This window comes from Haemorhous mexicanus, chromosome 13, assembly GCF_027477595.1.
Source record: "Haemorhous mexicanus isolate bHaeMex1 chromosome 13, bHaeMex1.pri, whole genome shotgun sequence".
Classification (NCBI taxonomy): domain Eukaryota; kingdom Metazoa; phylum Chordata; class Aves; order Passeriformes; family Fringillidae; genus Haemorhous; species Haemorhous mexicanus.
In genome coordinates this window covers 5434488-5459173 of record NC_082353.1, presented here as the reverse complement: position 1 = coordinate 5459173, position 24686 = coordinate 5434488, and the positions used below count along the sequence as shown (strand labels likewise).

The 24686-nt window shown below is 53.8% G+C and overlaps 1 protein-coding gene across 3 annotated transcripts in view; it reads right to left on the bottom strand.

The window, feature by feature from the left end:
* Nucleotides 1-602: 602 nt before the first annotated feature.
* ZNF609 (zinc finger protein 609) overlaps nucleotides 603-24686 on the bottom strand; it is a 45000-nt gene continuing 20916 nt past the window's right edge. The window contains exons 2-9 of one of the 3 annotated variants that reach the window (XM_059858044.1): nucleotides 12684-12909; nucleotides 7691-7778; nucleotides 4970-7328; nucleotides 4179-4545; nucleotides 3845-4020; nucleotides 3147-3363; nucleotides 2956-3034; nucleotides 603-2805 (exon numbers count right to left, since the gene is read on the bottom strand). In XM_059858044.1, the coding sequence (XP_059714027.1) occupies nucleotides 2961-3034; nucleotides 3147-3363; nucleotides 3845-4020; nucleotides 4179-4545; nucleotides 4970-7328; nucleotides 7691-7778; nucleotides 12684-12909 (3507 nt within the window). In that variant the 3' untranslated portion in view covers nucleotides 603-2805; nucleotides 2956-2960. Of the gene's footprint in view, nucleotides 3035-3146; nucleotides 3364-3844; nucleotides 4021-4178; nucleotides 4546-4969; nucleotides 7329-7690; nucleotides 7779-12683; nucleotides 12910-24686 lie in introns of all 3 variants that reach the window. The other 2 variants (XM_059858042.1, XM_059858043.1) reach the window with 2 other exon arrangements.

Genomic DNA, 24686 nt, shown 5'->3' with positions numbered 1-24686 from the left:
TAAAACTGACTGGTAAAATGTAGGATTCTGCCTCACTCCACAGGAGCTGGAGTGAGATTGATGTGAGCTCTTCACTGTGGTGGAGATATGAGGCTGCGCCACTGCATGTGCTCCTCTGACAGTTTCAAATCCTCTCCTGCTCTGTCTCAAGTAAAGGAGGGCAAATGTGGATTTCCAAGATCGCCAAATGCCTTCTAAAACAACCTCTGGAAAATCTGGAAGGTGCCTCTGGTGTTCCTGGGTGCTGCAGCCCACATGGATCACCTCCATGGCAAAGCTGGAGGAGTCAAACCCTGCCTTGTGCCTGCCCAATACCTCTTGTACCCTGTGGCCATGTAGTAGGGCAGGGCCTTGGTGCCCAGGGGTTCAGCCCTAGGGGGGTTCTGCCTCCAATTTCCAGGTCTGAGCTCAGCTGCAGCACCTACCAGAGCCATGAGTGCTGTGGCAGAAGCAGACCCAGGGGTCAATGAGCACCAGGAGCCTTCTCAGATGCCCGAGATGGGGAAACCCCCTCTCCCACCCCTAAAAATAACTGTCCACACTCTTTAGGGATATAAAGGACCAGACTTGGGGGAACAGCAATAAAAAGCCACCCTCACAGGTTTGTGATTGTCTCTTAAAAAGATTTATTCTCCCTCCTTGCCTAAATGTACAAAGGCAAGAAGAGTACAGTTTGTATATATATATATTTATATATATATATATAAAAAAAAACAAGGAACTTGGTAATAATGTACACTTTACAGAAGGGCAGAGTCAGGAAGACTGAAATGAAACCCAACACAGCAACGCCAATGGAAACGAGCTATAAACACCAACGGTCTGACACCGGGGCTGGGGGTGGCCCTGTGGGCAGCAGCTGGCCCAGAGAACCCGGAAAATGTCAAACCTCAAACCTATTCTGCATAAACTGTTGTTTCATTTAACACCTAAAGGGAGACTCAACTGGGACCCAACTGGGAAGGTGGGGAGCAGCCCCCCGAGCCCCTCCGCTTGCCAGCAAAGCCTGTGGCACCCCCAACACCCCCAGGCACTTCCTCTGCGCCGCTGGAGCCGCTGTAGGCCCCGGCCGTGCTGGGAGCCCGGCTGTGCCGGGCCGGCCGAGGCTGGAGGTAGGAGCAGCCAGCGGGACACTCCTCCACGGGTGGGATGTGGGGCCCTCCAAAGCACCCCGACCCCACCAGTCCCCGGTCCCGTGGCTGCATGTGGCTCTGTGACGGGTGCAGGGTGGGTCCATCAACCCACCATGTCCCTGCGGAGTGTGCCGGGCCATGCGGCCCTGTCACCTTCCAAACACAACAAAGAGTGGAAGAAAAATGAGTCAGACAACAAGAGCAGGCTGGGGCCACTGCGCCGCCGGCACCTGAACGGGGCCGAGAGCAGCCAGCACCTCCTTTCCAACTGGGTACAGTGGGATGGGGAAGAAACGGGGAAAGAAAACAAAACCCAAAACAACAGCTTTCAAACAATTGCTTTTTACAGTATGTACAGAGCCCAGCAGGCAGAGCATCCCCGTACAGCGGCCCTCGGGGCCGGGTGCAACACGGACACACACAACTGAGACCGATGGCCCCCCTGTCCCCCGGCCGGGCAGCGGGAGAGGCGGGGCAGAGCGGGGGCGGCCCGGCCGCTGCGGGGCCGAGGTAGAGTGTCGGCCTGGGGTGAGCCGCTCTGGGGCTGGGGGCAGAGGACCAGAAAGCCCCTGTCCTCAGAGCTGGGAGCAGCCAGGAGTGGGGACCATCTTCCTCCAGGACCTGGTACCCCCAGCCCTGGCACGAGGCTGGAGCGGGGACCAGCATGGCCCCACATGCCTCTGGCAGAACCTAAGTGTGCTTGTTTCTTGCTGCGCCCTGCCTGCGGCCTGGGGAAGCTGCCCTAAAAGCAAAAGGTGGATGAAAAGGGGGACCACAGCCCCCCACAGCAGGATGTGCTGCCCAAGGGTTTGGGGGGCACTTGCCGTGATAGTGGGGCAGAGAAAAAGCTGGGATTTGCAGAGCTGCAGCTCCAAAACCAAAGCAACAGCCACAGGCAGGAGCTTCAGGCAGGTCTGGACCGTGCACAACCTGGGAGGCCCTGGCAGCCTGTGGGGTGACAGACGCAGCCCCCAGATCTGTCCCCTGCAGCCCCCAGCCCCACAGAGCCCCGGCCCCCAAGGGTACAGGCTGCTTTGCTGGGGCCAAGAGGTTCCCCAGCCTCACAATGGCCATTGGCTGGCAGCTCCTGCCCACAGGCACAGAGTTGTAGGTGCTGTGGGGTGCAGGACCAGATGAGGGACTGGGAGAGTCCCACAGCTGCCTCCAGCCAGGCTGCCACCCACCCACCTGGCTCACACGAGCCCCCTGACGCCCGCCAAGGCTCTGTGAGCCAGTCCTTCCTTCCTTTCCTGAGACTGTGGCCCACGGCAGGCTCGGCCCCATGTTCCAAGTCCCCACCTGCCCCCAGTCCTATCGTGAAGCAGCAGCTCACAGAGACACGGCAGGGTCCCAAATTCATCAAGAAACCTCAGTGCTTCTGTTTCCTCTTCATATGCACCAGGCAGGTGAGTCGTCTCCACCCCAAGTGCTGGTGCTCAGTAGAATAAATATATCCGCAGGTACCAGCTCACCCACTCCCCAAAGAGGGGTGGGGTGGGGAGTCAGTGTGTGTCCGACGAGGGGAGAAGACAGAGTCTGCCTCAGATCACGGCAGGAACGTCAAGCAGTACAATTAACACCATTCAACTGATGTCTAAAGGAGTCTCCAGCGCTTCTCCATGTGAGCCAGTCACACATCTTGTACAGCCCAGGCATCCTGGTGTGTCACATCCTGCCACGACCCAAGGGCAAGTCAGCTCCCGTGAGCCCCAACAGCCACAGGCAAACCCTAAACCCTCGAGGGCATCCCGTGAGCGCCCATCCCGGCCACCTTGGGCCCAGCCCTCCCGCACAGGGAGGTGCGGCAGGAGCGGAGCCTTACCGTTCTCACCTCCGGGGAGGCGGGTATAGGGAGGGAGCGGAGCCTTGCTGGCTGGCAACGATGGCTGTGGAGGAGAGACCTGCCGGGGAGAAGAGGTATCAGCAGCTGGTAGGCAGGGCTCTGGGGGACAGTGTGAGGGTCTCATGGCCCAAGGGCAGGTGCAGCTCCCCCCAGCCCAGCCCCACTCTCACCTGTTGCATAGGGCAGGTTGTACTGCGCTGGCAGCAGCGAGTACCCGAGGTGGTGATGGTGGTGATGCGTCGAGAGCAGGCGTTGCGAGGGTGACGTGCGGGGCCGGTCGCCGCTCCTCTCCCCCGCACCCGCTCCTCCAACGCTGCTGCAGCTCCCGCTGCCCCCCACTACCCCACAGCCAGTGCGGTCCCGCTCCTGAGACGTCTTCTCGCTTATCTGGAGAGGAGAAAGCAGACACGTGCTGAGGGACATGACCAGCAACCCTGGGGCACGTATTGGGATGTCCCCTCTGCCTTTGCCCTAAAGGTTCCCATGGGGTGAGATGGCCAAAAGCCATGTGGAGGACACAGGGCCTGTCTGAGGACCACTCTTTCCTCACTGTGTCCAAGCTCTGTCTCCCAGCTCAGCCCAGGAGGAGCCACGGGATGGAGACAACCCCCACATCCCACTTGCCAGCTCCAGAGCTGAGGACAAGTGTCACCTGGTTGCTGCAGGGCCTGGAGATGCCCCAGCACTGGGGCACAGGTTTGGCTGGTCCATCCCAAAGGACTTGTAATGTTGGAATCCATGGCTGCAGGTCCCCAACAGCAGCAGAAACAGCAAAACCACACAACAAATGGAGCTGCTGCCACCTCATTATAGGATCTAGGGACTATCCCACAGAGCTGGGCGAAGCCAGCGCCCTGCTGATGCTCACCGTGGGTGATTTGCTCTTGTAGTGGCTGGCATGTTGCTGCAGGATGTCCAGGGCCTTGGACTCCGAGCTGGATTTACAGCTCACACTGGGGCTGGCTCGGGACTTGTCACTGTCATCACTGCCGGATGCCTTGCTCCCATACGGAGAGAATGAATAGCTGGAGGGTAGGTATGATCCTGGGGGAAGACGAGCAGTCAGGGCACCCGGAGAATTCGGGCAGCACAGTGAGAGCATGTGGCTCTGTATGTGTGTGAGAGGATGTCCCGCAGCCACCCCCCACCCTGAGAGCAGGGACAGCTGGGAATGGACACCTTTGAAGCCCCCAGCTCCCTACCTGGGTAATTCTGCATCATGACGGTGGGCATGGCACGGTAGCTGGGGTGGTTGGGGTCATACGACTGGCTGTAGGAGTAGCCGTGCATGTACGGGATGTAGGACTGATGCTGCGTGAGGGGTGAGGACACGGGGACGTGGACACTGGGCCTGGGGTCCTTCCCCACCATGCGAGCCTCCTCGGTGGGGGTCAGCTTGCACTCAGAGCTGGTGCTCTCCTTCCCGTCCTCCTTGGATGAGGCTTCTTTGCTTCGATTTCTTTCTTCCTTCAACTTTCGGTCCCTCTCCTCTTTCCACCGCTCATCCTCTGTCTTGATGTCTGAGTACTTTGCTGGATACACGTAGGTCCACATCCGGGGCTCAGCTTCCTGCAAGAACAGCCAGCCATCAGAACAGCTGCCTCCCCCTGGTCCTGCCTGACCCAAAACTAGCCTGCGTTTGGCGGCCGGCAAACCCCATTCCCCATCCCTGGACTCTTCTTGGCCCACCTGTGGCCTCCGCTTCTCGCAAGAACAGCCAACCACCAGAGCAGCTGCCTCCCCACAGCCCCACCTGTCCCAAATCCAGGCTAGGTCTGGAGGAGATCAGCAAACCCCACTCCCCTTCCCTGGGCTCTCCCTGGCTCATCTTTGGCCTCACAGCCCCACCCTTTTTCTCTCATGGAGCCCCACCACAAGCAGAGGACAACACGTGCTCTCTGAGGTGACGGCCCCAGCAAAGCCCGGTGAGCAGCTTCCTCCAGGAGCAAACCCCGGGAAGGCTGGGCTGGCAGACAGGGCAGGAGGGCATTACCTGTCTGTACCAGAGAACAGGATCCACCTCCGCTTGCCGGCCACACTCGGAGCCAGCCTTCGTCTCAGCCGTCTCCTTCCCTAGGTGACCAGCCTCACTCAGCTTCACTTTGAGCCCCTCAGCAACCTGGCTGCTGGACAGCTTGGACGAGTCCTCTAGCTTGGGGATGATGACAGATTTGGCCATATCAGGACCTCCCTGCTCCTTGGGCTTGCTCAGCCCTGACTTGACGAGGTCTGTGAGGCTTGGGGCTTTGGTCAGTGTTGGGGGCATGGGTGGCTTCTGCTTCCATTCGTCTTTGAGTGCCGCCTCCCTCTCTTTCAAGCCCAGCTCTGCCTTCTTCTCCAGCCCTCGCTGCTGCTGCTGCTGCTCCAGGCTCTGCCTCTGCTTCTGCTGTTCCTCGTACTGCTGGCGGTAGGCAGGGTTGGTGCTCAGCAGGTGGGCATGGTAGCCCTGCTCGCTGTAGCCGTAGGGTGGCACGTAGGCATACTGGTTGTAGTAGAGGGACTGCATGTACATGTTGGGGCGTTGCTGGATGACCGAGGGCTGCTGGCTGGAGCCACTGCCGAGCTCTGCCTTCTTCTCTTCACAGCCTTCACTCTTCACCTTCACCTCTGGGTTCTCCTGCTCCTCATCCTTCTTCAGCTTTAAAGTCTGTGTCTCGGCTGCAGACTGCCCGCTGGGGTTCAGGGGTCCTGGGCTAGCCTGGGGATAGCCAGGGGAATAGTAGGTTTCAAAGCCTTGGTAGAAGGGAGACTCTTTGCTCTGTGGTTGTGGTGGGAAAAGAGCTTTTTTGGCACCTTCCTTGACCAGCTGCTCTGGATCCTTTGCCTTCACGCTCTCCAGCTTGCCCTCCCCATCCTCCCCAGCATCAGAGATGTCTGAGTAGGCCGGGCTGTTGGTCTTCACCGAGCTGGCCTCTGCCCCATTCTGGGTGACAATGTGCAGTGGGGTCAGGGGCTGGGCTGGGTTGGCGTTCTCCAGCCTGCTGGCCCCGCCGATGGAGGGACTGGGTGCGTTGTCAGTGAAGCTGTAGATTTTATCTGCCTCAGCCTTGATGCTGGCGAGCCGGCTCTGGTGGGGGTCAGATGAACCGTTCAGCAGCCCCTCGCCTTTCATCCCCAGCTCACTGGATTCCCCCCGGAAAGGGCTCTTACCTTCCTCCGCTCTGCAGGCTTTGCCAGGAGTCAAAGGGTTTTCCACCTCTTTGGGCTCTTTCTTCTTTTTGTCTTTCTTCTTCTTCTCCTTGGAAGGGGTGAGGGCAGGATTGACAGCGAAGGGCTCTCCCATCACTGTTGGCTTGGGCTGGATGGGTTTGAGCTGGGGGCTGTTGGGCATGGTCTGGACCACAGTTGTGGCGAGGCCAGCGGAGGAGCCGGGGCTGGCTGTGGTCAGCGTGGCAGTCTGGAAGGTGTAAATCGGCTGTGGGGGGATGGCTGGTGCAATGGGTCTGGCTGACTTCAAGCTTTTGGAAGGAATCTTCTCCTGTTTAGCACCAGAGGCCTTCTTTGACTTGTCCTTATCAATGCATCGCTTCTCCAGAGAGTCAAAGTCATCGTTACTCGTCTCATCGGCCACTGAGGGACCATCCTCAGAGCCATCATTGGACAGAGCACCCAGGTCTGTGTCTCCTTCCCCACCCACCTTCTTCTTGCAAGGGACCTTGGCGCTGAACTTGCTGGATGGGGAGGGGCTGTGCGGCTCCATCAAACGCACCTTGGGGGTGGCCGAGCGAGCGGGCGAGAGGGAGCCCTTCTGTGTCCCGGCAGCACCATTGCAGCTCCCGATGTCGGCATGCAGGGAGGGCTCCTCGCCATACTCACTGTCCACATCTGCCTCTAGCTTGCTGTCATCATCCGTGTGTGCGTGGGCCTGGTGGTACTTCAGCCCATTGATATGCTTGTACTTCTTGTTACAGTTGGGGTGGGGACAGTCAATGAGGATGGGAGAAGGGCAGTTGCGTTCCAGGACAGCTGGCTCCACCTTGACCGTGGCAGGCGGCACTGTGGCCGAGCCCATTGAGTTTGTGCGGATGCGCTTGCTGCCCTTGGAGTCCTCCGAGCTGGAGTTCAGATCCATGTCGGAGAGGGGTTTGCTCTTCCGCTTGGTGACGGAGGAGGGGCTGGCCTTCACGTCCTCAGCGGTGCCACCGGGCGGGGTGCGGTGGTCCGAGGAGTTCTGGCTGCCCCGGCGCCCCTTGCTGTTGGCTCCCGCCCGGGTCTTGCTGCTGTTGCTGGTCCCCTTGCTGTCCGAGGCAGCGGCCGTCTCGTTGACCGGCGTGTTGCTGTTGGGGCGCATCCGCTTGCCCCTGCCCCGGCCGTTGCGCATCTCCAGGTCACTGGTGGGAGAGTCACAGAACCTACAGGCAGGAGGACACAGAGGTTTTAACAGAGAGATGGCTGTGCTGTCCCCAAGGCACAGTGGGGACACCCTTACTCCTCTCACTAAAAATCCCATAGACTTCTCTCCCCACTGACCGATAAAGAGGAACCAGAGAGGTCCCCTGGGATGTGCCAAAACGTCTCCGGTCCCCAGGACAAGGGACATGTGACTGCAGGGGCAAAGAGTCATGGGAGCAGCTGGGTTGGGCAAGGCGGAGATGCCAACCCCTGTGGGCAGCCCCATGGGCACAGGGCAGAGTGTCCCAGGTGCCCTGGGGGCCATACAGGGCCAGATCTGCCCTCAGCACTAGGAGCCCACCAGAGCCCCCCACCCACTTACCGGGGAGGTGCCCAGTCATGCTGCGTGCAGTCCAGCAGTGTCCCCACGTACGTCTTGTTCCTCCAGGTGACATTGACCACCAGCATCCCTGCAAGGCAAGGGGAAAGGGTCAGACAGGGCCAGATGTGATCCCACAGTGCCAGGAACCTGCCCCTCAAGACAGGCAGGAGGAAGAGATTAGCTCTAGAGTTGAAGGAGGGTGGACAAGTCGTCATGGGCTCTGAGAAGAGGTGAAACATTGGGCTCGGGGCTGGAGGGGCACCAAGATGGGAATTGGAGATTCCAGCTCATCCCTTCCCTTGGTATGTCTAACCTAACCTCACTTCCCATTCCCTACTTTCATGGGATGTTAAAACCCGGTGATCCCGAAAGGGATGTGGGATTTCAGCCCTTCAGGGGGAACCTGAAGATCCATGTGTGCTCAGGTAGAGTAGGAAATGTGATCTCCAGGGAGAAAGAGCTGGGAAGACCCTGGGGGAAATGCAGAAAGCTCCTAGCAAGGCTGTGGACCCCAAAGTGGAGCTGCAGACCCCCCAGCAGGACTATGAACCAGCACGGCCATGATCCTCATCACTCTCCGGAAAAAGCTGCTACTGCCACTAGATGGCAAGCTGAGCCCAGCATTCCTGCTCAGGCGACTGTCCCTGGCAGGAAAACCCAATCCTGGCAGAATAACCTTCTCCTGCCCTGGGCTTCAGCACCTACACGGGAATCCCTCTGCCCTGTATTTCTATCTGGAGAAGCATCCATGGAACCACAGCCTCCCATCATGGAGCAAAGTCACTGGGCATTCAGAAAACCTTGGAGTTTCAGCTTTTCCACACTAATTCAGAAGAGGAACTGCCTGGCTCACACCCACGCCAAGGCCGAGGACCCTCAGCACCTCTTCTGGGAAGCAGAGGGGTCCTCCACAGCACCCTTCAGCATCGTGGTGTCTTCTCCTTGCCACAGATCATTGGAGCAGAGTGTGTTGTGCCAGGCACATTTATCCAAGCAAGGTAAAAGTCGGGAACACGTTTGCAAGGGTTGATGAGTGCAGCAAGATATACGGCCCTGGGAGATGGATGGAGCCGAGGGAGCCCAGAGCAGCTGCGCCTGAAGCATGTTTATAAATCTCAGCCCACATCCCCCGTTGTGCTATGCCAGCAGCCAGCTGCAGGCTTCAGCATGGATAATACATGGAGCCAAGGCCCGACACGTGGGGCTCCTTCAGAAAGAGAAATGAAATGCAGACCTTCTCTTTTTCCTTTTCCTCCTGGAAAATGTTGCAAGCAGATCATGGGAAGAAATGGTGCCAGCACATGGCAAGAGCCACAACTGGCTCATCCCAGTGAGCAAGACTCCATCAGAGAAAGGTGCTGGGGACCTGCCTTAACAAAGACATGGCCAGGCTGAGAGGATGGAGATAACCTGAGGGAGAAACCAACTGCTGGGAACCCACAGCCCCATGCATGGAAAGATCAGTGGGAACAGTGGGATGATGGTTCCAGGCATCCCAAAGAGGGCACATGGCATGTGGCCTTCCCTTCTTCCTAATGCAGCAGTTTTTGGCAGGCAGGAGCTTGTCCCCCTTTCCTTAAAATCCAAAGAAGCTCCTGGCTGCCTCCTGAACCCCAACCCAGCCCCACCATTCCCAAGACACCTCTGGGGAGCTGCTGTGGGATCCTCCCAGGAGCTGTCTAAGGACCTAGGAGCCACTGAGGAACACGCAGCACTAACCCAGGCCCCATCCCTCTCAGTCCCTCTGATCCCCCTGCCAGTTCAATCCCTCTGAAGGCAGAGAAGACCACGTGAGTCACTGGAAGTTAATTGCATGGCAAGAACGGTTTTTACAGCAAACCACCAGAGTCTCTTCTGCATCCCGGGGTCAGTGTGTGATATTAGAAAGAAGTGCTGGCATTTTCATCCCGACCACCACAGTCACAAGAGAGAGATGAAAGAGGAAGGGGCAAAAGAAGCTGGCACCGTGTCTCCTTCCCTGTTGGAACGCCAGACCTCCAACACGCACCAGCCTATATTTAACCCACTGCAACCAATCATACCAAATCCCCTCCTAATCCTCCAACAATAACCCAGGACAATTTAAACCCCAGGATAGATCCTAAGCAGCTTTTTTCACCCACTGTGTCCCCCTCCCACGGCAGGATGATGAGCAGGCATGACAAGGGCAGCAGTGAGGAAGCAATGTTTTCACATCTCCAGTAATGCTGATGCTCTTGAACAGAAGGAATCCCACTTGGGTAACTCCCACCCCACCTGGTTTCATGCGAAGGTGACATCTCTAAAACTCTTAAGGAATCAATATCACCCAAATCTGGGTGCAAACCACTCAGCATCCTGCTCACCAAGTGCTCACATCAGAGCTGTGTCCTGGGTGGAAAAATTAAAGGTTGGTGATGGTGCAAAGTTGCCATTCAGAAGGCAGTGTATGAGAAAATCCTGGGATTAAGTGGGATGGAGTACAAGGTGCTGTGTGCACCAGGAGCCATTCTAGTGGGGCACATTTTCCCCCTTTCCAAAGACAAATCCCCCAAGCTCAACCAAGACATCTCCATTAATTCCTCCTCTACCTGCATCACTTCCAGGATGCCCTGGCTTTGGGATGCCCCTTCTTCCATCCCCAGCTGCATCATCTTTAAAATGATCTGTCATTTCCCCTCCAGCTGCATTACTTTCAGGATGCTCCAGCTTTTCCATAAGCCCAGCCCATGTGCAGAGATCCCGCCTGACCTGCAGTGCCCAGGCTTTGTGACACAACACCAAAGCTGCTCATGGCCACCATGCTCCTGCCAGGAGACAGGGGACACCATGGGGCTGTCCAGCATAATTGTCACCTCCCCCAGTGGAGAGACATCACTCACCAATTACCGTAACGGGCAAAAGAGACTCACCCTGGGCAAACTAATTTATTACAGATCAAGTCAGAGTAGGTAGAAATAAAGCAGTTAAACCTTAAAACACTTTCTCCTGGCTTCTTCCCAGGCTCAACTTTACTTTTTTTCTACATTTCTGCCCCCAAACAGCACAGGGGGAGGGGGAATGGGGGCTGCTTTTTCTCCCCTTCCTAAATACACTATCCTAGGACGAGAGATGCCATGTGACCGGAGCCAAGGCACGCAGCAGACCAAAGAGACCAAAGGCAGTATCAGGGCTTTTTGTACAGGACTGGATGTGAAATTCATCCATCCTGGCACAGCCACCGTGACCCTCTCCTGATTTCCACCCAAAACCACCATACAAGGTCCAAGCACTTATCAGTTTTGCTGTTGCCCAAGGGGCTCTCCAGCAGCCCTGGGATTTTCAGGGAATTCTGCACCTTCAGAGTTTTTGGGTTGAAGGAAGTCCCACCAGAACAGCAGGCTGATGGAGCTGGGGAGATGGGGGAGCCCCACAAGTGGAGGGTGCCAATGCTCCTCTGTGCTGCTGTGTCTCCCAAAACCCAGCCCAGCTGTGCCTCAGTTTCCCCATCTGAAGGTGGTGTATCCTACAAAGTGACCAGGCTTTTGGAGACATTGATCACGTAGTGCTGGGGAGGTGAGTGCTTCTACAGGTTTCTTTGGAGTAGATCCACCCTGCAGATCCCCTGGCCCTGGGATGCACAGAGCAGGACTCCAGAACTCTCCTGTTTTGTGTTTCTTCTCACAGGTCTTACATGTGACATTCTTCTGCTTTGGAGCAGCAGAAAAATCACACTTTCAGCTCCCAGCTGCCTCAATCCGGGTGAATTTTTTTTCCATATGGAATCGATGGTAAAGGGGAAGAGTGTGGAGGTCCCCATCCCAAACTACACATCCCAGTCTTCCCTGGCATGGTCGATCCACTGCTCTCTTCCCAAAGAGCTCAGGTGCTATTTCTCAATATTTTTTCCAAGGGGAACAACTTTGGTGCTCACATCAGCAGTCACTGCAGCACTTGGTCCTGTGCCAACCACGGTTTCAAAACCATTTTGCCAGTAGGAAGAGAGAAAAGGCAAACTGGGCCCACCCCCACCTTCCCAAAGCATGGGACAAGAAGAGAACCTCACTGGAAGCAAATAATGGGAATGGAGATTTCAGCTCAGCTTCCATACCCAGTAGTAGAGTCTCAGTGAGGAGTGGCTGGGATAAAGGCCAACAGCTTCATTCTCTGCACAGAACAGCAACGGAGGAGTGGGAGCAGATGTCCAAGAGGAGCACATGGATGCCTGGCTGAGATGACCCATCAAGCAGCTTCCACCACCACCACTGCCCTCTCTCACCTTTGTGCTTCAGGACTGTTTCTGCTTCCAGACACAAACACAAGGACCTGTGCCTCCCAAGGCAGAAACCTCCAGCATCCCACTCAGGCTAGAGGGAAGGCCAAGTTCCAGCGCTTGCCATGGGCCACTGAGCCACCTATTCATCCCTGCATTCCTTGGCAGAGCCCCAAGAGCAATGAAAACCCATCAAAGGACCTGGGAAAGCAAACCAAGCTGTGCACGGATGAGATGAGCTCCAGTGGAAAAAAAAGATTGGATTGGCTTGGCAAGAGAGCCGAGAGGCTGATCTCCCACTGAGTCGATTTTGAGAGCTCCACTGGGGTTTTTTAATCCAGCAGGAGACTTCTGCCACCTCCCAGGGTTTGAGTGTTTTTGTGACAGACCTGCGGGTTGCCAAGCAAAAATGAAGTCAACTCTGTCGAATTCCTGTGCCGGCTGGCACGGCCTTTCCCCTGGCACCTCCGAAACAAGTCAGCTCTTGTTGAAGGGCAGAGAAATGGCAGCTTAGATTTTCGCCTGCTGTCTGGGCAAAGGAATAACGCAACACATGGGGCTGATGCAAGTATTGGCCCATTACTCCCTTTACTGGATGGATTATGGACTGCCCTCACACGGCTCCTCTGTCCTGACCACCCAACTGGTGGCAGGAAAGCCCAGGACATGCCAAAGAACAACACAGCAGGGACACGGGAAGGAAGGGCCTGCCACAGCTCCCCTGTGACGCTGTCAGAGAGCAAGCAGCTCCGTGACACTCACCGTCCTCCGTCTCCTGCCAGACGATGCCCTCCAGGTTGACGCTGGTGCCAGGCTCACAGGGGCCCAGGCACTCGGGCTCGGTGGCCAGGGCCACATCGCAGGTGTTCACCCCCACCGAGCGGGTGCGTACCATGATCTGCTCACACGGCGACGAGATGTCGTTGTTGACGACAGGGACAAGAAGATGCAAGGGCAACACTGCGGGCGTAGAGACTGGAGATTCCATCTGTGGGGAAAAAGAGAAATGTGGTCACCGTCAAGAATACTGCTGGCAACACAGAAGGGAGAGCAAGTATCAACAGACGTTTACACTCCTGGAGAACCTCAAGCTCAGGACTGCCACCTTCAGTTCACATCCCACACCCCATCAGAGGACAAGGATCTCGCAGGGCTCTGCTGCCCTGGCGTGCCCATACCCATGTAACCCTGGGGAGCTCTGTAGTCACAGAGATCACACCCAAAAGTCCTGGTGCAGGAGATATCTGTGCTCCTGCTTGAAAGAGCTCGTGGCAAGTTCCTTCCCTGACGGCTTCTGTAATCATGCCCGGTGAGGATGCCTCTTGGCTATGGCTCAGATGTTAATGCAGTCAATGACTTTGGACCCCATGGCTCACTAGAAGAGCTTCTGCTCAACCAGCAGGACAGGACAAACAAGTAGTAGACTCCCTCTGGCACCCATGAAAACCAACATCCTTCTCCTTCCAGAACTACCTTGTGACCACCTGCAGACACAGGCACTTGGATCATATCCCTCTTCCCTATGCAAGTATCTGCTTCAGAGCCTGATCCAGCAATTGTGCTCTCTTTGCACATAGAAACCAGATCCCACAGCCAGAGCCTGGCTTGGAAAGCCAACACGCCAACATGCCAAGTGGAAGCCCAGCCAAGCAACCCTGCTGCTGAGAAGCCAAGGTCCTTGGCCGCTCTGCCACGCAAGCAGATTACAGCAGTGTCAGGAGGAGGATGGCTGATGGGCTGATTCTGTGGCTGGCCAAGGCAAGGTGGAGACTTTCTCCTCCTCTGGGGTTCATCAGCCAAGCCAGCCACGGCCAGCCACCCCCCGGCTTGGCTTGCAAGGACCTGCAGCAAGGGGCGAGCAGCTCCTCTTCAGCTTAGACTTCTGCTCTTCACCATTTGTGATCTTTAGACACTGGGCTACCTCAGAAGAGAAGCAGAATGAGGAAACTGATCACATCTGCAGCCAGTGCTGACCTGGGTTCCAGTTTTAAACAGGCAAAGACTCCTCTAGAGCACCCAGTTGTACTCCCAGACCCCCTAAAACTCTGCTGAGGGAAAACAATAGACCTGGAGAGCCCAAGTTTGTGGTTACCAAGTGTGGACACGGGCACCAGCCCACGATCCCTTCCAGCCTTGCTGCTGACTCCCATCCTGGTCCTGACCAGCTGCCAAATTTGCCTGCTCCTTCTCTTGCTCACACATCTCCATCCTTCAAGCAAGGGAAGCAACTCCAGCAGATCCTTGCATGTCCAACCTAGCCTGCCCCACCCAACAGAGTGCCCACAACCACAGCGAGTGCCCCGAGCATCCCACCTCCCCACCAACTCCTGAACCACAGATTCTCTCCACATCCCTGGTGACACAAATCTCTAGACAGAGGAGCAGAGATGAGGATATCACGTCCTGGTTCTGATAGGGCAAGTGGATTTGCTTTTCCAGCAGAACACAAAGCACTTTCTGTCTGCAGCCCTCTCCTTGTCCTGCATCCATCCTCTCTCTAGACAGCTCATCAGAGCAACAGGCAGCCCACTTGGCACTAAAGATGGCCTGGAGGTCTCGAACAACAGTGGCTGGACCCCACAGTCCCCTCCCCAGCAGTACAGCTTGTCATCCACAACCACCTCCAATCTCCCAGCAACAGAACCAGCTCTCCCCCCAGGAGCCCATCTCCAGACCATCCACCTCCAAGGCTGCCATAGGGCCAGCGACTCAACTGCACCCCATGGGATTCAAGAAGGGTGGTTTTGGCACAAAACCACCCCAGAAGGCTGCCAGAGGAGCTTCCAAAAGACTTCCATGGGAAAATCCCCCCACAAAACACAGCAACCTCATTAGCAGATCCAGGGCAAGGTACTCCAAGGAAGTGTGAGGCTCCTTTGAAGGGGCTCCTCAGTGCCCCATTCTGCAAACCACAAAGCAGTCTCCAGCAAAGGAAGAGCCAGGGAAGAACCAAGCAGGGCTGCCTGGCTTGGGTGGGCAGCAGGAAGAGCCCAGGGAGTGGCAGGGATCACTGGCCCCCATTGCCCAGGGAGTGGAGGCTGCATGTGCATGTTGGAGACCTGCTGAGACCATTCAGCTTCCTTCCACTCTGCAACAGAAACCACAGCGCAGCTCAGGAGCATTTAATTACAGTTCCAGCTCTGCTAATTATCGCCCGGTCACATTCGTAATCTGCATTATGCCATGGTGCATAATAAGCAGCTCACTGAGATCTCTAATAAGCAAGGCGGCTTGATGGGATTTCATATCTCACCCTGCTCTGTAATAAACAGCCTCTTTCAGCAGCCATGGGGAGACAAGGCGGCTCTCCTGCTCCCTTGCCTAAAGCTCCAGAGCAAAATAAAAAGGTTCAGGATGGTTCTTCAAGGGTGAGGGCAGGAGCAGAGGCTCTCTATTGGGACACAACCAAAAAAAGCTGAAAGCTGTGCTGGAGGAAAAGACATATGGATCAATCCCTAAAATTCACCTCCCCCTCTATGTGTGCCTTATCTCCCGTTGCCATGATCTTTTCACCCTCCTGCTTACTGAGCAAGGTCAGGAGATGCAGGATAGCTGGGAGAGCCCTACATATCATGGGGTAGCTCCTCTGGCTGCTCTTTGCCTTGGAGGAAGAGAGGGAGCCTGGGGCAATGATGGCCTGGGGGTGGTGGGCAGCACTCCCACCCCATAGCAGTGCGTTTCACATCACCTCCAGGGCTGTGCTGGCTGAGATCCCTGGCTCCAAAAATGAGCCTTGTACCTTCTGGCCACCCCCCCCCCCATGCCAGTTTTGGGCCCTAAATACCCCTTGCAGAAATAAAATTTATTTCTCTTCTCATGCTGGGTAAGCTCTAAGATTAAATACTGGCTGCACTCTGACTGCTGGAGGAACCTGGTGTGTCTGCAGGCTCCCCTGTGGGAGTTAGATGGGGTGAAGCTTCTGTGTGCCAGCTCTGGCCATCCGTGTCCGCCCGCCACTGCCTCCCCTAATGAAAGCCCTTTGTGTTTCTGGCAGAGGCTTTCCCATCACGAGGAACGTGCTTTCACCACCGCCGAGGACAGAAGTGGAACGGAGCCAAGCCTGGGCGGCAGCGGCCAGCACAGGCTCTGCTCGCTGGGGGAAAAGCAAATCCACCCAGAGTCCCGAGTGATGCCAACGGCGCCATGGGATGCCAGGCTCTGGGGGATAATTAAAACCTACCCCTCGTTACAGCCCCCCAGGAAGGTGGAATGGGGTCCCACATGAAGGGAAGGATGGCAGTGGGTGCTGGCATGGAGAGATGCACACAGAGCAGTGCCTGCCATCTTAGCAGCACTGGTTCCTTAGCATCAGCTGCCCTCCAGGGGACATCACAGCAGCAATTATTAATTAGAGAGTGAGAAGAGGGCAAACTAGAAATAAAAACACCCCACTGGTTTTAATGTCACTCCCTAGACCATCTAGACCACCCATTCATATTTATGAGAATTTTGGTTTGTCCCCAATAATAAAAGTCAGGCAAGAAAAATGCATTTTGGAGTGATAAAAGCCAAAAGCAAAAACCCCCGAGAAGAGCAACTAGCAGAGATACCTGCTAGTTTCCAAGGGCAGAGAGGGTGTGAAGATGTAGGGCACCCTCAGATCTGCAGCCCATCTGTCAGCCAGAACTCAGGGTGAGACCACCAAAGCATCTGAGATAATTCTAGGCTCCAGTGTATCCCCACCTGAAAAAACTATGCAGCACATGTACTATTTTTCTCACCTACAAGGTCCTTTCACTCCTGCAGACACAGAGACAAGACAAGGGGAAGCCTTGTTACTAGTCACAAACTCATGACTGTGTGTATCAGGAGACAGAACATGGACCAAAGGTGCTCCATCACAGGAGCACTGCTCTCAACACATCCCATGTCACTGATAAGCTCAGCTCAACCTGGTCTGTCACTACATGCCCCACAGCTTTGCTTTTTCAGAGTAGGAACTGGGAACATTAGCTTCCAGGTCCTTGGTGAGAGACCCCCAGGAAGCAGATCCACTCAGGTGGCAAGAATCTTCAGTGGGCATCTCTAGACCCCAAAACCACAGCACCACAGTGCCTCTTCCCCTCTGCTGACCTTGGAAGGAATATAGAAGAGTCTTCTCCAACCTGACCCCCAAAGCTGGGTATGCAGAGCCTGAAGACAAAATCCCTTTTGTTGGCTCTGGTGCCCACCATGTCCATGATTCCATTTTAAATCCACTTGCAAGCAGAGCTCCCAGTCACAGCCCCCAGCAACATCATCCCAACACACTGGAGGTACTTAACTCCAGGCCACGTGCAACCCGCTCCAGAAGATCCCCTCCCCAAACAGTGCAGGTGCCACTCAACACTGACTGTTTGCTGGCTGGATTTCTCCAGCAAGAAAGCAGCCAACAAGAGCTTCCAGCAAACACCCACATGCAGGGAAATAATGGTGGCACAAGCGTCAGGTCCAAGGATGGAGCCAGGAGCATGGTCTGAGGCACTGATCCCAATGCTGTTGCCCACTGCTCTCCCCTCTTGCTATAGCAGGAAGTTGAGTTTGCTGACATCAAGATGTGAAAAAAGGATTTTGTTATAGACTAAAGTCTCCCCTCCCTGGATAAACACAAGCTCAAATAAACAAAGCCAGTTATTTCTACAGGCCACAGGAACACTTGGGGAATAGATCGCATTCCTTAGTTGGCAAATCTGAGCCCACAGGGCAACAGGGCAGTTGTTCCAAGAAAAAGGGACTGACATTTGCGACAGCACTCCCTCACCAAGAAGCAGTAAATGAAACAAGAAAGGATTAATGCTTCCATGTGCTTCCATCTGTCCAGAATGGAGTGGACTCAGCATAGCACTCCCTGAGTTCGCTCCCCAGAGAAGACAAGCGAACGTGGGACCTCCTGGCCAGCACCACCACCAAACAGCCAGGCAATTCAGATGGGAAGTAAGGAGTATTAAGGAGCAGAGGTCCCAATTTCCCAGCCCCAGGGCTCTTAGCATCCACCTAAAAACATGCCAAGAGAGGCCAATTCCCTACCACTCTCCTTCACAACTTGTTCCCATGGCTCATCACCATCTGCTTCCACCCATCAGACTTGAGATTCATGGCATCTCCCAGCTGTGGGGCTGTTGATGCCATGGTGTAATGGGAATGCTCCACCTACAAAGGTGCCTCTGTGTCCTTTCCTGGCCATGCCAAGCATCTGGAGGGAGTTTGCCTCCATCCATGCAAACACCTTCCTTGGCCAGCAAGTCCTTGCAGAATGGCCAGAGCAGATGGTGGCCAAATGGATGGCACAATGCAGCACAAGGCTGGGGTTGGCAGCACATTCCCAACTCAGACTCATTTTTATCTGGGCACTTTTGGGCAGACCTGACTGATGAAGTCTGTTCTGGCCACAGGTGAGTGGGCCACAGGAACCAAAACCTGGAAGAGAATTATTTGCATAAAGCTCACAGCCCCACCACCAGCACCATCAAAACCAGAGCTGGTCACAGTTAATGGGAATACTGGGGTGAGACATCCCATCCAGTGACACTGGAAGTACAACCTCCCACCATGCCAGTGATCCAAGTACCCAGTTGATGCAGACAGCCGGATGCTATCAACCTCAGCCACACTGCTGGAGAAATGCAAATACAACCCAGCATGACTTACGAGGAGCTGCTTTCTCTCTGCAGAGGAGAGGGGAATAAAATCGCTGCTTGAACACAGCCTGTCTTATCTCAGTGCTTGCAGCGTTTTGAGATCAAGAGGAGGCAGACACCGCAGAGGCACAGTCTTGCATATTACCGTGTCTTCAATAAGGCCAGGAATAGTATCCAAGGCAGACGTGCTGGCACCAGTCACCTGCTCCAACCACTTACAAGACTATCAGATCTGCTCCTGGAAGGGAAAAAAAGGTGTCTCCAGCAGGAGAGAAGTAGTGAAGAGCAGTGATGAAAGGGGACAGGTGACATAAGTGAGAGACATGGGAAAGAAATCCAAGCTGGGACCTCTGTGCATCGGTCCGACCACATGTCACTGGGTCTCCGTTCAGCCATCATCAAGCACTGATATCCCACAGATAGGCCACAGGTCTCCTCATTTATTGAATCAAAATGTGAAGCAGCTCAGTTTGTGGGAAAAAGGGAAAGATCCCATGTGGAAAAGCAATGGAGATGCATCTGGGTCATGGGAGAGCAGAGACTATTAGAAACACAGAGCCTGACCACAGATAGCTACAAGAATCCTTCACAAAGACCAACCCAGCCTTCAGCTCCTTCTTCAGCACTGCTGCTGCCATGGTCACCAGCCATCCTCACCTCTGGCAGTGCGGCCTGAGCAGAAAAGCTCTGATGACAGCAAGTGACTTCCCAGTGGGAATCCAGGTCTCTCATCACGCCCCACAACCTGTACCCACCCTTCTGTCAATACAGCCAACCATCACAGATGCGTGGTTGGCTTCTCGTACTGCTGCTTCCTACATCTCCATCCTCCAGCATCCCCTGCACTGCTGACACCAGCCATGTCTGCTGCAAGTCAGGTTTCTATGTGGAAGAACCACTGTGAGGGAAAGTCTTGCTTTTGCTTATTTTCTTTCCACCAAAGGCAGCTGCACCCGAGGATCCGAGCAGTGCTCAATAGCTGCCATTAACAGCACTTGCTGACCAGCACATTTAAGCAGGCAAAGGAGAACATAAAAGGTTTCACAGTGCCTCAGTGCATCAATCTCCTGGAAGGAGGCTACAAATCTATGAGACCTTTCACAAACCACTGGCAGCTCCAGCCACTGTTAAGAGCCATCTGATAACCACCAGCTCCACAAACCTGGCCAAATGACACAGAGGCTGAAAGAGACAAACTACAGACATCCCTAAAACTCTAATCTGCAAGGCAGGCATGAGAAATCAGATGAAAAAGCAAGATTTTCATGGCAAGTGGCTTTAACTTGCTTACAGGATTTGCCTTGTGCTACATAGCACACTGGCCAGCATCCTGAGCACCAAGCACGGGCCCCACCACCCTAGGGATGGTGGCCTAGGGACAAAAACCATATTGCAGAGCTTGGAATCTCCATTCCAACAGATCAAGAGATGTGTCTGAAAGAGGCTGGAAAAGCAGACTCCTGGAGACAGCAAGAACACAAAAGTTACCAACGAACCTTGGCGAGGATCACCAACCAAGGACTGCAAGCCAAAGCTGACACTTGGTAGGTCAGGGCTGAGCACAAGAAGCTGGCACAGCAGCTCAGCTCTCTGTTAGGGAGAGCTCCACCTGCTTGCCTCAACTTTTCCTTCAGTTTTTTCTCCCATTTTTTCCTCTACCTCAGTCTCACCAATCTAAACCCCTAAAATATGGACAATGTGGCTGCTAGGCCTCCAGCAACTCATGTCAGGGCACAGCCACGTGTGCACACACACCCACAACCCTACATGCAAACTCTCAGCATTAATAATTCAATCACTCTTAATTAATGCTTATCCAGGCACAGAGTCCTTACCTTTGAAAAGCTGCAGTATATAGGAATCAGTCAGAGGGGAGACAGCTTGGGATTTACAAATCATTTCAGTACAAAATTGGATTGTTGTAAATGTAGAAGGGAGAAGATGGATCCAAGCCTTGAAGTAAAAATGAGCTGACCTCAGACCTGTCTCATCTACAATGGGTTCTTCTGCTTGGTGCACAGTCCAGGGACCAGCTTTGTCCACATCCATCCCAATAGCCAGTGCCCACTTCCAGGTGAGAATGGACAAAGCCACCACAACCACTCTGTCACTGCGGACCCATGGTAGACAATGCAACCACGTGCAGGAATGTGGTTTTATTACACCACTAAGAAACCAACTTTTACACTTATAAAGCACAAGAGATGATGTGGTAAAAGGCCCTGGTGTTTTCAGAGCAGAGCTGAGAAAGAAGAGATGGAGTGTGGGGTAAAAGATGGGCTTTGTCTGGGGGTGTTTTGATCAACCAAGCTGTGAATCAGCTGGACCTTCCACAGCAGCTAAAGCTGTGGCATTGGGTTGTGCCTCCAAGGCTTCAAAGAAGGCCAAAAGCAAGTCCCACACACATTCAGAGTCCTTGTGCAAGAAAACTGGGGGAATATGGAGTTACAGACATACATAAAACAGTCAAGCACCACCCCAAGGTGATCCTTTCAGTGACCTAGAGGGGATCATCTCCAAGATGCCATCTTAATATCCCAGAGTGGTTTGGCTTGGAAAGGACCTTAAAACTTATCTCATTCCATCCCTCTGCAACGGGCAGGGACACCTTTCACTAGTCCATTCATGACAGAAAAGGACACAAGAGACAAACTGAAGGAAGTTCAAAGAAGAGGCACAAAAATAACAGGCTGATAGGATTGGTTTGGAAGAAGAGATTAGAAGAGCTAAATATGGATAGCTTGGTTCAGTGACAGCTATGTGGGGACACAGACATAATCTACAAATACATGGGGGATGAAAACATCAAAGGAGAGAGAGGAATTACGCAGAGGATGATGCAGAGGAGCAAGGAGAAAATGGGATGAATCAATGAGAGGAATGTTTAAAGCAGACATTGGCCACAGCTTTCTGGCAGGGAAATTGTTCCTAAGTATACCAGTATTTTCCAAGTGAGAAAATCCTTCATCCTTCCATTGCTCTGCTCCTTCTTTCTTTCCTACAACCCTCCATTAATATCATACAACATACATCACCTCCCCACAGCACCTCCTAAATGCTGCTGACACCCCAGATCCACCCCGTGCCAGGCTTCGAATCCCCAACAAGTCACATTCAAGGTCTTCCCAAGACACAGCAGCAGCCCTTCTCCTTTTAGAGAGCCAACATACAGCAGCTTTGGAACTGCCCAAGTTCAGATTAGATTTGCCAGGTTTTGGCAGGGTTTTACTTAAATTTTGGCAGAGTTATCTTTTCTTGATGTTCTTCCACACTGCGACCATGATAACAAGCATCTCTGACAAGAGAGCAGCTTTAGTTCTATGGTCCACCTCCATGGCTGGACCAGGAGGTTCATGGCCAAGTAGATAAGAAAAAAAAAATCCTTCTCTTAACCCACCCATCTCCCAACAAATGGCAGTGGCAAGATGGAGGGTTTTCTAAGCAGTTCTCCTGCACAACAAGCTGTCTGCCCACGGCTACAAACAGCATTTGGTCCTGAAGGTCCTGTGGATCACAGATGAGAAGCCAAACCAAGTGCTCAGGGCTCACAACTGTAAAATTTGTTTAGGGAAGGGGTGGGAGGGAAGGAGACAATGCTCAGTCCCTGCAAAGCAGGGTGCACCTCCTGAAGCACCCACACAGCTCCTGGAGGAGGTTTAGCACTGGGAGGGCACCAGAGTACCACAGCTGGGACACTTGCTTTGGGGGCACCATGAGAAGCACCATGTCCAGACCATGGGGTGCACATAGCTATGGACTGGGGAAAAAAGAGGCAAATCCATTCATTGGATGCTTCTCCCAGAGACTTTCCATCACATCCCACATACACCACGAACACCAGAGCATTTTTACACATGGGTTGTAGCCAGGTGTTGGCAGCTCCTGGAGAGGCTCTATTCCAGGGTGAGACACACATATTTCAGATGCAACAAGCAGCAAAGTCTAGGATGAGTTTCAGATCTATTTATCCCTCAGGCAAAAGGAGACATCTTCCTTCCATCTATTTAATATTAAAAACTTGCTTTGGTATGATGTGCACGTCCCAGCCCCTGCAGGCTGCACGTTTAGGAAGCCGCCCACTTGGCTCTCATCTCCTCTTCTTTGTAGGTTTTCCTCCAGTTGCCAGGAGAGATCCTGGTGCTTTCCAGACACAAAGCCAGCTCTGTTCCATGGCCTGATGGGGAGGTTACAAGAGAAGAGAGAGCAAGAAATGAGCTTAATCACATGATACACAAGAATGTGGGTGAGGAAGATGGTGTCACCACATGTGTCTCATACCAGTGGCCACAGAGAGAGGACTGGTGTCTGGAATGTGCCTCTGTCTCCCAGCACACAGGACGGAAACCTGTGCTAACACAGGAATGACAAATTTGCTGTGTCCCATGACTGCATCACCCCCACTCTCCAAACCCCAGTTTTTCAGCAAATTCTTTCAATCATGCTGGTTTTAAAACAGCACAAGTCAATATTCCTATTCTGGCCAATAAATGCTGGGCTCATCCCAACCCTTCAAGCAACAGTTTGCACCCATGTCCATCAGGAACATGAAGGAATCAGTGCCTGCAGGACACAGCAAATTCCACAGGAAGTTTTTAAAGCCAATTCCCAAGGTTTTATTAATTACTGAAATCAAGACGCTGCCTCACTATCCCTGCGCAGAACAGTGCCCGGGCACCGACCCCAAAGCAGCACAACATGTGCTCATATTGCCATAAAATATCTAGATGAGCTGCAACAGAAGCAAGAGTGAGCTTTCCACGTGAACCCACAGGCTTCCACCACCAACCCTCACTCCAGACTTTAATCCAGCCTCGAGGACGAAAAGCAGTTTTCCTGTCTTTGGCTCAAATGCCTCTTGGTGCCTCTGCTCTGATCACAGAATCACAGACTGGTTTGTGTTAGAAGCAATCTTAAAGCTCATCTAGATCCAAGCCCCCACTGCGGGCAGGGACATTTGCCAGGAGGAGGCAGAGCCTGTGCTCCTCTGGGAGCCAGTGCCTGGCTGCTGGACACAGCTGGGCTGTGATGCCTGAAGGTCTCACCTGGCAGGTTTTGTGCTGACGACCAGCAGCCGCCAGCGGTCGAGCAGCAAGGCTGGGGAGGATCGATCACTCCCTGCAGGGAAACTGAGCAGCCAGGGAGAAGAGGAGCTGAGCCAGAGCCAAGCCAGAGTGTAACTCATCACCTGCAGGCCACCTACAGCCAGGGAGCAGTGGCACCACAGTGGGGCAATCAGCATATCTCAGGGAGCAGAGGGAGCTTCGTGATTCACATCACAGGACTGTGCCGCTCGCAGCCATGCTCCTCCTTGAGAGTACTTCACATAAAAATAGAAAAATAGCTTCAAGTAGCTGTTTCATCAGCTCCTCTGGACCACACCAAGGGGAAGAGCTTGCACTGAAATCCAAATCAGCCTCCACCAAACAGGGATGGATGCTGACACCACCCACGGCTGAAGCTTTCTGCTAGTCCAATTAAGCTCCAGGAAGGTTTTTAGCCTCTAACCTCACATTTCTCAGGCTATATGCTGGGACACCCACGGGTCACCAAATTCCAGCTAATGAGAAATTGTTCCTCTTTGCCACAAAACAAAGCAAAATGGGAGAGAAAACAGTCACCACCGAAAAAACACCATCCAATGCCAGCAGTCACTATGCGTTCTTCCACCCAGCAGCACCTCAGACAGCACACAGACATGTAAAAATGAGATGCCAGGGGCTGGTGGGCACATAGATGAGGGAGTAGCAGGACCAAGTTTATATTCAATCAACAGTGGATTTTTAGCTGGCATCCCTAAAATAAGGCAAAGATACTGCTGGAGTTAGACCCATCATAAGCTAGCCCGGATCTCCATAAATTTCATTTCTTGCCCTGCCAAAATTTCTTTGATTCTTCAAATTACCAGCCAACTATGGTAGAGAAATCCTAATGGCATGAGGAAGAGCGGAATAATAATAAATAAGGAAGTTTCAGCCCTAAGCTTGAGTATTGGGGTTTGCAGGCCACCGCAGACCCAAACCTGACCATGCATTTTTAAAATTCAACCATTCCCCTGGGGGCCACAGAGGGACCGCGGTGCTCCCAGCTCAAACAGGCAGACCATGGAGGATAACACAAGTCCTGTTTGGAAAGACAAATCAGAGCCTGG